Here is a 16,652-nt window from a genome sequence, read left to right on the forward strand (position 1 = left end):
TATAACCCTCCCCCACTTGTTTTTTTTATCATGAAAAACAGCTTTACTCAATTCAAGAGTAATTAAAAGGCATTTATCTGCTGCATAATAGTGTGCTTACGCCTGTTTGAAGCTGCCGTCACCCTGTTGGTTCATACACTTGTGACCCAACTGAGTGGGCTAATGGCATTAGTGCAAACGCCTTTGACCCCCACCAGTGTTTGCTTTCTACTCAACCAAACAAGATCAAACGCTGTTATCAGAGCACCCTAAGATAGAGCCAACCAACTTTCTGAGAGCCCTAATGCCATCTTGATAGGGTCTAATGGAGACAGTTTGGGGATGATATGGGAGGGCAGCTCACACACTTAACATCAATGCTGCTGTGTTAAAGCCACTTCTGTGTTTATAGCCGCGGCGATGGGTCCTGTAGCGACTTGCTCGGGGCTTGATGCCGTGGGCTTCACAGGTGAGCAGAAACAAGAGACGCACTTCTGAGTTTTCTTTAAGTGTTTAAGTGCTGTCTTTGAAAGTGTCCTGTTACGCTGCTCCCTCCATGACCACCTGAAACCACCTCCTCCTCCTGCACAGGTGAGTGAACCTGTTCCCATTACCCCATAGGCAGAATGGTATGCCCATTATTAAATGAATATATTAAGATTTCGGCAATAAAACAAGTTTAATAAAGAAGATGACTCGATGGTAAAAAGTTGTTTTAACTGATCAGTATCATGTATTCATCCCTTTAATCCGAACACTACAGACATACAGAGAGCAGAATAATAAGACATTAGGTTATGTTGATCTCCACCCAACCACTATCTCCAAGTGATGGCAGTTTTCCCTCCTCTGAGCTGAGTAGCACCCGCCTTGTTTGTTTATGTCATTATGTCTGTAGAACATGTGACTGATGGCTTTCTGAGTGACTCTATGCATTTTCCTCTAGCACTAGAGTTAGCAGGGCCACTGTGCTGGGGCCTTTATTGGCTATGAAAGAGCCTTCAAGAGGATCAAGGGGCCAGTGGGGTCGATGGCAGCCCTTGTGGAGGTCACAGACAGGTAAGAGGGCAGTGGTGTGTTCACCCACACTTGACTCAGTCATCGAGAAACAACAGCTTTACCTAGTTACCTAGTTGTCCATATCATATTGAAAACAATACATAGGAAACACAATACAACCATTGTTAATCATTGAAGATTTCCTTTGTCCTAAAAGTCTCAATTCTTATTTTTCAATACTCACAGTATTTTTAGATGTTACTTGCATTGTTGTGACGTTTGTTTGAGCAAATAAGCAGGGGAAGAGCTGAAAACAGTCCTTGGTAACATGAAATAATCATTCTGATAATATAAGATAATGTGAAATTGTAGTTTCTGGTATGTTTCATGTCAAATCTGTCCCAGAAGCACAAACAAGTCTGTTTACACCTGCTAATAACATCCAACTTGGTTGATCCAGTCAGTTCAGATCTGACATTAGAATGTGTCTCAACGTGCATCTTGAGTGACTGTTTGTGATGGGGTGTCACTTCCCTGCTGTACTGTATATGCAAACGAACATGTACAGCACAGGGACAAAGGGACACAATATATTTTTGAATTAGGAAGAAAGAACGTGATGTAGAACATTTGCCAAATTTACAACAAAACCAAAATAATAAAATAATGAATAATCAAAAATTGGTTTCACAAAGTTTATACAGTTTCTCCTAAATTAACAACTCGATTTATAAGGGTGTCTCCATTCTCCATGGGCATCACAGAAGTAGCCTATATTTATACTGTTCAGTGTATTTGTACATTTTAGTTTACCATCAATAAAATGTTGTCTTCCTTCATTGAATGTAAATGCTGAAATCAACTGAAACAGTTTCTTCAAACAGCTGCTAAATGTTGGCAAGTAAGATGCCATTACCCAAAGACATTATTTGTATTCCAGTGAACCACATGGATCAGACTAAAGCCCCAATCACACTGCCCTTCAAAACGGGAATCTTGCATGAATACGCCGCCTCGCTGTCTGTATGAAAATTACAGATGCCTCTGATCCGCTACTGAAGGTATTAACAGAGCCGCAGCAGAGGCGAGACAATGTCTGTGTGACATTAGTATGTGTGGTAGCAGGAAGTGTCTTCAGCATCTTACATGAGGAAAAAACTTTGATCTATGGAAAAGCATGTGAGGCAGCTCCCTCAGTTAAATGATAGTGATAATGTGATGTGATTTTGTTGTAGTCACTGTCTGCTGAAACTTGTATTGAAAAAAATCACTGCAGTGGTCAGCCCTCTTCACTTCAGTGACCTTACTCACGGAATAAAACAGCATTCCCCTTGCAGGTGAGCTTCAGACAGGGTCCACTGTTTACTGATGGTGATTATGTAATTTAGAGCAAAACATTTTACTTTGTCACTTTCCATGATGCACGGTGGGACAGGATCTCAGTCACAACACTTTATAACTGAATCCATGTGATTATAAACAGTCATGTTTACATTAACAGATGGAAAGCAGGAGAAAAACATTTCGAAAAATTAAATAAACAACAGATCTCAACGTTATGAAGTGTACCATCACACCGCTTTTCTTTCAGCCATACTGGTGCTGCTTGGTTCAGTGTGAACAAACAAAGATGGTGTTAAGGTGAGCCTTGGTTGCGGCTCTAATGCGGAAAACCTGTGACAACTAGTGTGTTACCATTCTGCCTGTTACTGTGGCTTCTTCTTGTTGTTTCCGGAGGATGTCAGTTGAGTAAGACAGTCCTTCACTGTGGCCCAGGACACATGACCGTACACTCTGCCGAAAGAATGTTGCCACATGAGACCCAGACCACTTCTGAATGTGGTCTGAGTGATCACATCAAAATGCATCGGCACTGCGTTTGGATGCAACCTGTGTGAACTTGTGATCAGATCAGCCTGCATGGAAATGTTGAACGCTAGATATAGGGCCCAAAGTGTAAACATCCCCACATTCTCAGTTCAATAAATGTTTGCTTTGGGTAAATACATTTTTCCATTAAAATGAATGTGATTATGATCTACTAATTATATCCTTTAGCTCTGCATACTGTCTCCTCGTTGACAATGTAGTGAGCATTTTCAATGTCTTTCATCAGACTTAATACTGGTGGCTTTAGTAAACAATACAGAACCAGTGACTCTTTTCCCTCTACAGCAACTGAGTCATGTAAGCAGGCCTGAAATACCAGGCATGCTGTTGTGTCACAGGCTGGTGTGGGTGTCTCTGTCGCCAGCCACCAAGTTGTAGGGCACCACTTGTCTTGCCGTTGGTCTCGGGGCCGTTGTGTGGTGGGGGTGAGCCGCAGAGGGTGACAGAAAATAGAAAATGGAAAATTCCTGTGTGAAGTGCAGTCGTTGTTGATCAGGTGTGAACTGCAGAGCAGAGAGATCAGAGCAGGAAGGGGAGGAGGGAGCAGACAGCTGCTGCAGCCCCACATCAAGCCCTTCCACTGCAGCACACCAGCTGGGACCAGGACCCAGTGCTTGCTGCTGGGTGTCCTGGCTCTCACTAGACTGTTCAGGGGGAAATTACTGTAAGGAACACAGTTTTAATAAGTTAGATAAACTTTTTAATGATTAGGTCTAAAATAAATACATCTTTTCTTACAGTGCACACACTCGGTGTATAGCCGTCTAAAGACACTTAAAGACAATGTACATATTGTTTGTAAGTAGATAATATATTACTGTAAATCACACATCTTCACATTTGTTACGCAGGAATTACAGAAGCATATAACCTCTGCCAAGGAGGTAACATTACCGACTGTTGGTTGGTTGGTTTGTCAGCAGGAATACACAAAACCTACCAACGGTTTTTCGCCAAACATGGATGCAGGATAGGTCTCGGCCCAGAATGGACCCCGTTAACGTTTGGTATGGCTCCAAGTCAAGGAACAGATACAGGAATTTCTTTCTCACTTTCTTTAACATCTCCTTTTTTCCACTTTTTTTGTTGTCAATGTCTCAGGGAACAATGCATGGGAATCACACAACATGAAAATCAATTGTTTTTAAGGGGCTGGTGTCTATGAGTAAGTACAATTTGATGTGGCCCTTATCTGGTAAGTGAAGCAGTTATAAGTGATACAGGGCAACTGTTATGGAAAAACTTGAGTTGAGTGTGAAATCAAAAATCAAGATTTTATTGTGACTTAAACCTTACAATGAAGAGCTACTGTGATAGAAAGTGTTTTTTTCTCCAAAAGTGAACCATCTTGTTCAACCATCCAAGGACACGTTTCTGTTTCCGTGTCTTGTAGCAACGTTCATATCACGAATTCTTCTCTTCTGTCTCAGCCAAGGCTGTTCTGTGGGAGACAGCAGATAAAACTAGTTTGGTATTTTTTTATTATTTAATTCTTCTTTCTCTGTTTTGGTTTGTGTAATGAGAAAATGAAGAAAATCATCTGTGGGTTAAGGGATAATGAATAACACATAGAGGGAGCAATACTTTTGTAATGTAAATTGTAATGTTCAATATGTGCAAAATTGTTGGACTCTGCGTGAATAAATACAAATGCTTCCATCTCCAGTTACACAAATCTGCATGGAGGAATATTAATAAAGGCAGTAGTGAGAATCGTAAAAAATATGGGATATCTTTAAATCCATTGATGGGGACAAGAAATATAATTTCAAAGAAAATGTTAAGCTTAAGAGGCTTTTGTTCACAGTGTATAGAACCAAAACTTACACCAAAAGCAACTTTGATAGCGTGTACATTTGCAGGGTGAATGGAGGAATACATTTTCTTTTTGTCTAGATGACTGTTCTAAACGATCGCTTCATTAGTGGCTTATTCTGCTCACATTTATTGTTCTGCTTAAAATATTGAAAATCAGTTACCAGTCCTCTTAGGGCTGAACAAAAAGCATGGGGTTGTGATCAGCCTCTGATTTAAAATGAGATATGGTCAGTCTGTACTATCCACGCTAGTTTCATCATGTATATATTTGTTCTATGATTAATCAAAATTACACAAAGAAGAGGCACGAAACATAGTGTTTGGATTACTTATAATTATTTATATATATATATATATATATATATATATATATATATATATATATATATATATATATATATATATATATGTATACATATATTATTCATATATATTATACATATATACAACTATAAGTATTAGTTTTTCTAGTCCAGTTCCTGTTGAAAACATGCTGTTCAGCACAGATGATCTGGTAATGTTAGGGGTTTACAGATCCAGTCTGAAGCCTCCTGAACTGCTCACAGACTGGCTGAGCTGCCCCGACAATATCAAACCTGTAATATTTACAATTCAAAGTCTGGATGATTACACCAGTTCCTTTAAATGTAGATTCAGTCTGCAGAACGCTGAAGCCACACCAAGTTCACTGTTTATTCAAATTGTATTAATATTGTCAAAATGCCTCCAAATTCCACACTGCACTGCCTTGGGTCATCAGAAATAAACCCCCCAAGTGTGGAGCAGATTTCATGGATGCATCTTGAGATATGCAAATAACATGTAGGCAGACAGACAGACAGACAGACAGACAGACAGACAGACAGACAGAGACAGACTTTGCATTATAGTTAGATTATCAGTTAAACGCAGAATAATATTTAGTGAGTAGAAGTTCTTTTGGCCTTCGGGTAGGGTAACGCTATCACAATACGTGGATGGAGGAAAGGTTACTACACCATATGAATCTATTGTAACATTTAAAATGCATCCGCTGTGCCCTTTATGTCTCACTCTACACAGGGTTATCATTCCTGTTGTGCTTTTGGCCACTCCTGTGGGGTAAAGACAACGTAACTCCAGACTTCAGTTGTATACATGCATCCTCTTATTATTTTGAAAGGGTTTCTCTAAAGAATTCCTTTGGGGTCTGAGACGTGTTTTGACTGCAGGGCCCAGTAACATCAGCGACATATGTCTGTTGTCTTGCCGTCAACTGATGACAGAATAAATCTTGAAAATGGCTATCCCTGACTCCTTGAAATCCCAAACCAGTCAAATATAATGGTCTGATGTGTCCTCTGGGAGCAGGAGGTCACATGTTTTTCTATCCATAACTAATTTCAAATAAATGGCCAGTTTCCCAATGCTGGTGTTCAGAGGTCAAATTGTTCGCATGCTTTTTTCCCCCTTGCCTCAGACTCCCAAGAGTACCGATCGGTTTTATTCTTGATAATTGTAGGTACAACTAATATGGCATAGTCAACATGGTGGAAAAATGTTCAAATATTTGACTTTCGTGCTGTTACTTTGATATCTTACTGCTTTTAAGATGTACAATACATGAACTACAATAATAGATTAGATTAGATTATTACTTTGTCATTGGACTTCAATGAGTAGATCAATATCAATTTCACATTCAGTTGAGAAATTGGTCCAACTTAGAGCCTCCAGAAGAACAAACCCGTTTCATGCTTGTGTAATTTACATGCTGTAGTTTACCAATGCCCAGCCACCAGTACACTCCCAAATCACTTACTGTTGGAAGGTATACAAAGCGAGTTTATAATGAGTTCTTCCGAGTCACTGTGCACAGCTCTTGATGCACAGTGACAGTCACCACTGTTCATGCATTTAGAATTTTCTACTGAGCATGAAGAAAATGTATGACTGGTCCAGACCTGTGCTCACGAACAGAAAGTCTGCCTGCCTCTACAGGGAATAAAACAATCAAGTTACTTTCAAAATGCAATATATTACATATTACTCGTGACCTTCATTTTAAAGTAATATGTTAAGTTACAATACTAATGTCTGCTTAGAATGACACATTACTAAATACAGTACTTTTTTTGTTACCTTCAAGAAAATGCCCACAATAACCTGTATTGAACAGTTAAATAGCCTAGATCTTTTTTAGATAAGGAATGTTCTGGACCTAGGAATGAGCAGTCAGACAAATGATCAAAGTCTGATATATTATGAAATAGGAATGAATATTTTTAATTGTAGGCTCAGTCATATGAAACGCAATAGATCTATACCCTCTATAATATAGCCAATAATGAAATGAAAAGACAAAAATATCTTTTTTCTTTTCTTTTTATTTTAATCCACGGTCAGAACAAGGAATACATGGGCATAATGAATAGAGAACGTAAGTTAAAGTGAGCTTGGAGGAGGACTATACAGCCAGCAGATAGGTCTTTTTTGTAAACCATTATTTTATGAGTTTGGTCTATATCCTGCCTTAAACCCTAACCCTACCCCTTAAAACAGCAATAAGAATAAAAAGCCAAGACATGGCATTTCAGTCCCAGTAAATAAAGCCTACTTAGGGCTAGCTTACATGTGCGTCAGGAGAAGTTTCGTTCTGGAGTGAGCACAAAACTCCCAAGACTAAAAGGTCTTCACACTGGATGGTGTTGGTGCGTAATAGTGGGGTGCAATTTTTTAAACCTTGGTAACTGGTACAGGCTTTTCATCGTAGGTGCAGATTTGAGATAAGCCATCACCTCTGCTATCACACGGAGTCAATGGTGGCATCGGGCTGGATAACAAAGAGAAAAAAGTGGTGGCAGCATAAGCAGGTTGGGTTACAGAGTTACAGGCTTAAATGAGTGGTACTCTGTAGAGAGCAGGAACTTAGTGTTGTCTTTTCTGGCTTCTTCTTTTACCCGGCGCAGCTTGAAGGTGGGCAGAGAGACAGCAGCCAGCAACGCATCCTTGGAGTTGAGAGTCCTGACAAATCGACTTTTGATTGCTCCCACAACATGTTTAGGCAGTCCAGTGGTCATTTGCGATTGGCCAGGGTTTAGACCATCGGAACCTTTAGCTTGGTTGAAGCGTGCCAATAATAACAAGTGTCCTCATCCCGCAGAAAGTCCAGTTTCACTGTGAAAGGCTTCATAATGGAACAGTATTCCTTGAGAAACTGGTATTCCCTGTCATTCATACATTTAAACTTACGCTGTGAGGTGTGATTGAGGTCAGCGAAGGGAATTTCTATGATCTGTGCATATGCTTCACAGAATGTGTACCACCATGTTACTGTGGGGACAATCAGCTTTTCTATGATGTTACATAACATAACTATAGTAATACATTACTGAAATATTATTAGTGATGCGTTATATTACACTGTAATAAGTAATAGTAATATTATTACTGTAACAGGTTGCTTTTGTTACCCCCAGCACTATTGAACAGCATGTAGTACTGGCACTTTTATATTTCGACGTACTGTCCTGTGTATTGGCACTCCTCACAATGACGGATCATAAACTCCAAAACACTTCCACTTGAAACAGATCCCGTGGATCCAATAAGCTGTGCAGCTCAGTACAGCAGCAACACAGACAGGTGAAGTATTTTTTAAAGCTGTAAGAGGCTTGTGCTCTGTGTTTACTTTCTCAAAACTCTACAACAGTTTTGGGCAACGTGTAACACCCTGGTGGACAGACACCAGAGTTTGTCTTTAATTCATATCTGACTAATATCACAAGCAGTGATAAGAGTCAATTTAATTTAATTTAAGAGTGAATTTAATCTTCTTAATACATATTCAAGTAGCTAGAATAAATGAAAAACTAATAATTAATTTCTCAGGGTTTTGGGTTACGACCTCAAAGCAGTAGCATGTGTGTCACTACCATTTACAACAGCGCCTGTCTTCAGAAAGCGATCTGGCTTTGGTGTGACCTTGCCTCTAACCCTGTTAGATATGCGCCTTGGGCATGTTCATTGCTCAGTGACATTTTGCTCCTTAAAAATAACACAGATGCTGGGCCCTGTCTGACTCTGTAGCCTCGGTGTAGCTGGATGTCCGGCTATTTTCATTACCAGCCCTCGTAGCCCCCCCACACCCAGCCCTCTCTCTCTGTGAGCGTCTGAGAAGGGCAGTTGTGTGAGTCATTTTATTAGTTTTGAAGTCTGACATGTTCCCAGCTTCTTGGCCTGTAGATGAAGCAGTCACTGCCTGTCTGCAACTGGCAAGTGTTAATCACGGATCAGCAACTTGGGTATCACCTGTCGGACATCCCAGCACTCAGGGACTCAGGGGATTTGCACAGTCTGGTCACCCTGACAATGTTGTCTGTCACTCATTAGCTCTTACATATCCTCTGTGGGTATCCACACACATCCGTCTGACCTGCAATGGTACATTTTTAGACATCATTACACATTTGCGCTCTCCTGCAGATCTACAATGTTGTAGATTGCTTGTGTCCTACATCATATAATACAACTTATAACATGATTATTACATTAGGATTGCTGGTGTGTTTGCATGAGTGTGTGTGTGTGTGTGTGTGTGTGTGTGTGTGTGTGCGTGCGTGCGTGTGTGTGTTTGTTCAAAGGGTTTGCAGGGCAGTGCTCAGTATGGATAAAGGGGGTGGGGAAACTAGTTCAAATTTATTGCCTGCGTCAGCTGTGTCAAATTTGGCAAGCTCAAATGGTCAGCTTGCAAATGGCAGGGCGATACTTAAGGGTCAACAGCTTTTCTAATAAGCACAGAGTTGTACATTCTCACCTCTCAGTGTATAACTTGACTGTCCATATCCATACAAAAGTGCCTAAAGTACAATCACAGATGACTGTTATGTTTACAATTTGCGCGTAACATTCCCAGGCTGCTGAATCGGTCAACTGAGAGCAGTGAAGACGGACCTGATTGTGGGTTCGGGAACGACAAGTAAAGCCCTGCTGTTGCTGCTGCTGCTGCTGCTGCTGCTTAGGAGCAGGCTGCTTGTCCAAGTGAATCCTCCTCTTTTTTTCTGTTTTACTTTTCTCTTCTTTTGATCATTCATAATGGGGACCACCCACTTTCTGAACCCTTCCCTCTATTTTTGCAGGGTCAGAAAGAGTGGCCAGTTGCTCTTTATGGCAGAGATTTTTACGATGTGGTCAGAGCTGTTTGGAGACCACCAGTTCCCCTTTCACTTGTCACTGGAGCTACAATAGCCCCGAGGAAGGCCCAAACTGTATGGGAAATGGGTTTCACTATTTTGAAATGATGGAAAATTTGGCAACTGATCAAAAGCCTGTAAAGCATTTTTTTCCTCCCTGTATTTACAAGACCACAAAAGGTCATTGTATCATTCATGTCATTTCACTCACAGACATGTAAACCATACTATTCTTTGTACTGTCTGAAATTGGGACAGCACCAAATTGTATGACCAATAGCAAGAAAACTAAATTGCCCATATAATTATCAATTTAACTACTTACAATAAACATAAACTTAGAAATTACTTAAAGAAATGATGGGTTCATCAGCTTTCGACTGACAATGAACTACAACATACAAAAAACTGACTTACCTAAATGACTGAATAGGTCAACTGCCAGTGAGTCCCCAAATGACATATACTGTATCACCATTCCCAAAACAACATGACTGTAATGGGCCATGGAGCGTACAGTGGCGGATGTATTGGACCTTCACTGTACACTCTCAGTTTTGTTAGGTTTAGGAAAACATTGTGGTTTGTGTAAACTAACTATGTAACTTAAATAACGTCAGTTACAAATGCGACTACATACTTAATGTATGGGTTGTACCTTGATGTTAAAGTTCAAACAACTTACTGCTCACTTTCACTGTCACTCTGGACACAAACAACGGTCTCCTTAAGTGGTTATTTTTATAATCTTAATAACTAATAGTGAGAATTGTAATTTAAACTTTTTTTTTTATTTGTTCATCATTCTTTTTGAGGATGAACATGATTATTGCTGAACCACATGGATCCCCCTCGAAGCTGAGCTCCAGAGAGTTTTCCCTTTTTTCCCCCTCGTGGACGGCCGTAGGAACAGATTAAACAGCTGCGAAATGATTAAACAATTGATTTATGCCTTTGTGAGGCTGTACTCTATGAACTCTGTAAACCAAAGAACTGCACAAATTAAAATGTTGACCTGATGTCCTCAGGTCACTTTGGAAACAGTGTGAGACTGATTATGTGTACAGTCTGATTTTGATTGGGGAGCCAGAGAAAAGGGTTATCATGTGGTCAGTTACAGTGTTATGATACAGCTTCTATGGATCATAATTATCCACAGAAATTGGTTTAATGTTGTTTTCGAGATTTAAGACATAAATAAATGTGACTTGATAATGGCAATAGTAGAAATATTGCAAAATTAGAGCACATAAACAATGGTAAATGTTGGGGGACTCAAATATATATACCAAATAAGAAGGCAGTCTGGTCAGTAGTTTGAGGTAAGTATTTTGAACTGGTACCAAAGTGTTTGATGACAAGGTTACAAGGACCAGACCAACAGTGTCATTTTAAGGACAAGTTGTTAATGGAACAAGGGGAATAATAATAAAGGGATTCCAACAGCTTGAACAAAACAACAATTGAGCCCTTAAAAATGAGTTGTTTCACCAAATTGCCAGTCTCAGTCTCTGGGACGTGTTTTTGACTGAGGGCAAAATGAGACCAGAGACTGACAGGTGGATCATTCCAGGGTGTGTCCAGTAATGTGGGCAATAATTTGGACTGTCATTGTGTTGTGGAGGTGATATAGGCTCATGGATTATAGCTTATTATTAGTATGTCTAAAAAAGCAAGGCCAAGTTTCGTAATGATTGAAATTCAGAACAAAAGTATGTTAATATACATTGATTGTCTAGAGGGAAGACTTAACAGCTTTACAGCTTCCCTACATGTGTGGGCTGTAGCAGCCTGTTGGACTGAAACACAGTGAAAAGGCCAGAGGAGTAGTTGCAGCTAAATGAAAAACTAAATGCAATGTAATGTAAACCATGGAGGTTAACTTTAAGTTCAAGCTGGCACACAAGATAATTTCAGAGTCCAAAATATTAATATTTATTTATCTATTTTAAAAGTAACAGCATGCAGACTAAAATCACTAATGGTTATAACCAATTATATATATACCGGTATAACGCCAATTATGAAAGCAATCCATAAGGGTTAGTCTGTCCCTCCTCTTCAGTGGACCACTGGAATTTACATTTTTAAAAAAAATATGTATGGTGGTGATTATCAGTAGACAAATAATTTTTTTTATCCTGTTTGAACCATGACATAAATCCGATGTGTTTGTTAATTATTTAAAAGATAATTTGTCAACTCAAGAAATTCAGAGTTGGTCATGAACACCGTTGAAGTATAACACTGTGAAAATATGTAACTAGAATGACTACACATCCAGCACTTTCATAAGGCTGGATTTAGACCAGGGCAGAAACGCAGGTGTCATTATTCACTATAATAAGGGTAGTCTGTTTTGGATGTGGCGGTGCCGAATAAGAATGCATCCGGCTCCGGTGAAAAAGTTTAAACCAACTCAACTCTCAGAGTAACAGCCCAATGTCACGTTGCAGTGGCCAAACACACAAACTGGTGATCCCACTTGCAGCATGAATGACTGAAACCACAGTGGGTTGAAACGTAGTGGTTCATGTGTATTCACTCAGTTTGGTTTTGTACGCCAGTTTAAAACACATCTGATGATGCCGACAATCACTGTAAGACCAGCAAGCTTTACCTACTGTGGCAGAGATATGAATGCAGATGATAAGCAACGTAGAACGGGTCTGTAATGAGTCATGTTATTTGGAATGGCTAAATGCTACGGAGGGAACACAATGGACATTCCTCTGTGTAGTGTGATGTTTCACTCAGTTTTGTCTTGTGCTCCAGTTTAAAACACACAGTAATGATCTAACCGCATGAGCCTGTCCTCTTCAATGAGGACAAACGATCACTAGTAGGATCAGCATGCTAGTAACATAACTACATAGCAGTTTCGACTTTCGGCAAACTGATCAGCGGGGTTCCCTACATGTCACACACGCAGGCCATGGAGTAACACTCCTACACCAAACCTGATTTGGTTTGAATTTACCCTAAGTGACATCTCACGTTGACTGAAACCTTATAGAGCCTGTCATATGTATTAGCTAGCTCACAGAACTGACTTACTCTCCTTTCGCATAATTGCAGTTGTCAATATGGCCAGAAATCTGTTACCAGAATTGGAGGGGACAGCTAGGCTACATGACATTTTCACAAAGACAATTCCACCAAAAATAATGCTGTAACTCTGCTAACAGACACTCCATCACTCTGCCACCTGAAGAAAACTAAATTGCCAACGTTGCTCCTGCAAACACTGTTTAACGTTACTGTGGCTGGCTAGCAAACGTCAGCTAACTGGGAGCTAACATAAAGAGTGACTTGTTAACTAGTGCAGAGAAAATAAAGACTTGACTATTATGTTTTTATCTTATTCAGGCTCACATTCCCACACACGTACTGTACCTGCAACATGTGTTTTCACTTAGTGGATTCACTCAAAACGAAAATGGTACTTTTGAATCTTTAGGAGTAACAGCAACATTCTTGTTGCTAATTGATCTTTTGGATTAACAAACCAACATCATTAGTGGGACAGCACCTTTGTTAATAGTGTTAATTGGGCCTACACCTTTCATCATTTTCTGTAAGCACAACAAGATACAACAGTATTATATTGCTAGTAAAATATGAAGATTGGGACATTGTATGTAATTATGCTTTTTCCTAAGTATGTGCCTATGTATGTGTGTGTGTGTGTGTGTGTGTGTGTGCGTGCGTGGTGTGTGTGTGTGTGTGTGTTTGTATACCTGTATATATTCATCTGTTTGTGTATGGGTAGAGTTTTCATCTCAGTTTTTATTGTTCTTGATCTTAACATAACGACTAAATGAGGAAACAATAAATTCATCAGTCACTATCTCTTTAAATTAACCTTTTTTAAATTATTTTTTAAATTCATGTTGGCCTCTACCAACATGTTCCAATCAGATATGACTCAACACATACTGTAGGTTTTCCAGATGTATGGAAATGTCGCTGCAACATCATATAGTCACACCACATTATAGATCAGCTACTGTGTATGGACACACACAGATACACACACACACACACACACACACACACACACTTGCTGGACCATGCATCACAGCTCCCTCACTACACATCACTGACGTCACTAAATGTCTCTTTAGGTTTCTGACTAAAACAATATTGACTGTTGTGATACAAGAGGAGAACTGATTGATGGGTTGACGGCATCTTACAGTAAGAAGTGACATCAACAAGTGGAATCAGTTGCTGCTGGCTCCTGTCAGCCACTCAAAGGCAGAGCAAAATGTCAAAGATGCCTAACTGCTGCATTTTATCACTTTATTGCCCTGGACTGGGCCAATGGTGGTGGTGGGGTCAACAGAACGTGAGAAGGGTGAGATGTGAAGGCACTTGAAGCTTCATGTTACACTGTTGTTCATGCCTCATCTGGATGCAGCAGCTACCAAAATATCGACATTTTCTTTAATGAACAGCTTCACTTCTCTTCTCTTTCTCTGTCTTCTCTATTTGTTGTGTTTCTCTTCACTTTCCTTCTCTTCTCTGTGAATGAGTTGTTTTCAAAGGCAGAGGAAAGACTGTCTCCTGCTCATCTTGGGACGTTGATTGCTTTTTATGTAGAGATGAAACAGGCCTTTTGTCTATATGATTTGTTTTTGCCTCCTTTTACATGAGCTGGAAGTGTGACCAGTTAACATGGGATAAAAGGGAGGTGTGGTGGGGGTGAGGGAGGGCAGCTTTAACACCTAATTGCCACACCCATTGGTGCAATTAGGCCACCACTTTTAAATACAGCCCTGCAGTAATGATCTACATTACAGGCAGACAGACAGAGAGAGAGAGCCCAGATTGAAATTTGAACTAGCGCTCTCAAACCTGTGTCGTCGTCCTTTAACTTTAGAATTCACATTTTATTTTTCTTTGGATTTTTCTTTTCTTTTGCAAACCATTAAGAAAGTGAGGGATTTTCTTTCTCTTCCTTTTTATTATAGTTACCATTTATTTTTTTTAGCACAACTGAGTCTCCATATGAATTCATCACTAAGGTCCTGTCTCTGTGCCCACCCACAATAGAAAGACTTCAGGGAGGGACTTTGCCTCTCAACATTTAACCAGTGGGCAGCCTGATCCCGGTGAGACAGAGGGCTTTTCAAAACCTGGAATTAGAGCTGCACTGAGCAGGGGATCCTCCACATCTCACCCCGGCGATGTAAAGACGAGTGTGACGAGCTGTTTAGAATGGATGGACCTGCTTTTGATGCGCTGCACCTAACTTTCGAAGAGCTCTCCGCCGCTGAGTCAGTCGGGTCAGGTTTTTGATAAATGTGAGGGCAAAGTGAGGTGTTTCCATCAGAGACTGGTGTGGATGGACAGTCAGGAGCGCATATGTAACACTGTGGGAGCTCCGCTGGATTTATTGACGGCATCCTTCTGGGATTAATCTGCCTCAGGATTCTGTCTCTTGAATCGGATGAAATAAAAAGAAGAATGCATGGAATCAACCAGCGCTGTATTTACATGTAAGGACAGAGCACTGGTAGACTGCATGCTTCCTGGTGACCACACAATGACTTCTTAATAACTCTTGGTTTATTGTCACTCCTGCAGATCATTTCATTTCTTCGTGCTGTGGTGCCATGCTCAGGTAAGCGCACACACACACACACTTGACACTCGGCATTGTTACTTTTCCCACATGAACACTTATTTATTTATTTTTTCTAAAGTTGGGATAGAAGGAAATTATGTACAAAAGGTGTAACATGTCATTTAAGCATAACGAGTATAATTATCTTGATTTGTTTTGTAGCTACAACCTGTTACAACTGGCTCTACATTTCTTCATCCCAGATTAGAGAGAACAAATTTTGTATTTTATTTTTCCCTTTGCATAAAAAAGGGGGAGAATCACCCGTCTCCTAATTTTAACCAGTATGTGAGGACGCAGGGCGCAGTGACGGACCAGCTCAGCCGCAGACAGGTCAGGGTGTACCAGCTCTACAGCCGCACCAGCGGGAAACACGTGCAGATTCAGGGCAAAAGGGTCACCGCCACAGCTGAGGATGGAAATATGTACGGTAAGATCTGACCCGAGGCCTGCTGCTCATGTTGTGCTGTTGTTTTGTACCATGGAGCTGTTCATCCAACAGGGTCTCTTATGACTAAACTAAGACAACACACGATACAGTCACTTATTTCATTATTTGGGATGAGGCCCAGTGTGTTTTCCTGTTAAGTCAAATCACCACCGCTGTGTGGATATAACAGAAGGTTGTTTAAAGAAACTAAGATGTGTTCTGAAGGTATTTCCAGAGTCTTCAAAAAATCCTGTGACACATATTTTTAACCTATTTCTCATGTTACATTACAGCCTATGTGTTCCTTGCTCTTTTTGCTCAACACAATTAAAAAAAACAAAAAACATTTATTTTTTAGAAAATGTAAAAAAAATAATAATAATGGCAAAGTATAGTAATACATTTTACATATGATAAGCATTGTAAAATGTGTGGTTCATGTTGTCCTAATGTACCAAGCACATAGAGTATATGTCATCTATCCGTTTGGAAACATGGCCAGAGCTGCTTCAGAAGTCCTGCGGTGGACAGAATCTTTTTACTGTGCTCTGGTTAAATGAGTCTTTGACAATTCTGTTGGTTAATAACTTTTTCAGCTTTTAAAGATCAATGGGTAATTCGTTTTGAGAAAATCAGATGTAGCTTGTATATAATGTGGTTATAGTTTAGACTGATATTCAAATTATTTTTTACAAGATAGATATCGTTCGCTCAGGACGGCCTCCTGTGATTA

General features: G+C 40.0%; 1 protein-coding gene across 6 annotated transcripts in view; it reads left to right on the forward strand.

Moving 5' to 3' along the window:
• Positions 1–16,652, forward strand: part of fgf17 (fibroblast growth factor 17) — a 31,010-nt gene that overhangs the window by 10,820 nt on the left and 3,538 nt on the right. Inside the window, exons 1-4 of one of the 6 annotated variants that reach the window (XM_030416048.1) lie at positions 461–1,038; positions 14,916–15,361; positions 15,450–15,486; positions 15,775–15,919. In XM_030416048.1, coding sequence (XP_030271908.1) covers positions 15,330–15,361; positions 15,450–15,486; positions 15,775–15,919 — 214 coding nt within the window. In that variant the 5' untranslated portion in view covers positions 461–1,038; positions 14,916–15,329. Of the gene's footprint in view, positions 1–460; positions 1,039–14,640; positions 15,362–15,449; positions 15,487–15,741; positions 15,920–16,652 lie in introns of those variants that run through there. The other 5 variants (XM_030416044.1, XM_030416045.1, XM_030416046.1 and 2 more) reach the window with 5 other exon arrangements.

Source organism: Sparus aurata, chromosome 5 (assembly GCF_900880675.1).
Source record: "Sparus aurata chromosome 5, fSpaAur1.1, whole genome shotgun sequence".
In the NCBI taxonomy this organism is placed as follows: domain Eukaryota; kingdom Metazoa; phylum Chordata; class Actinopteri; order Spariformes; family Sparidae; genus Sparus; species Sparus aurata.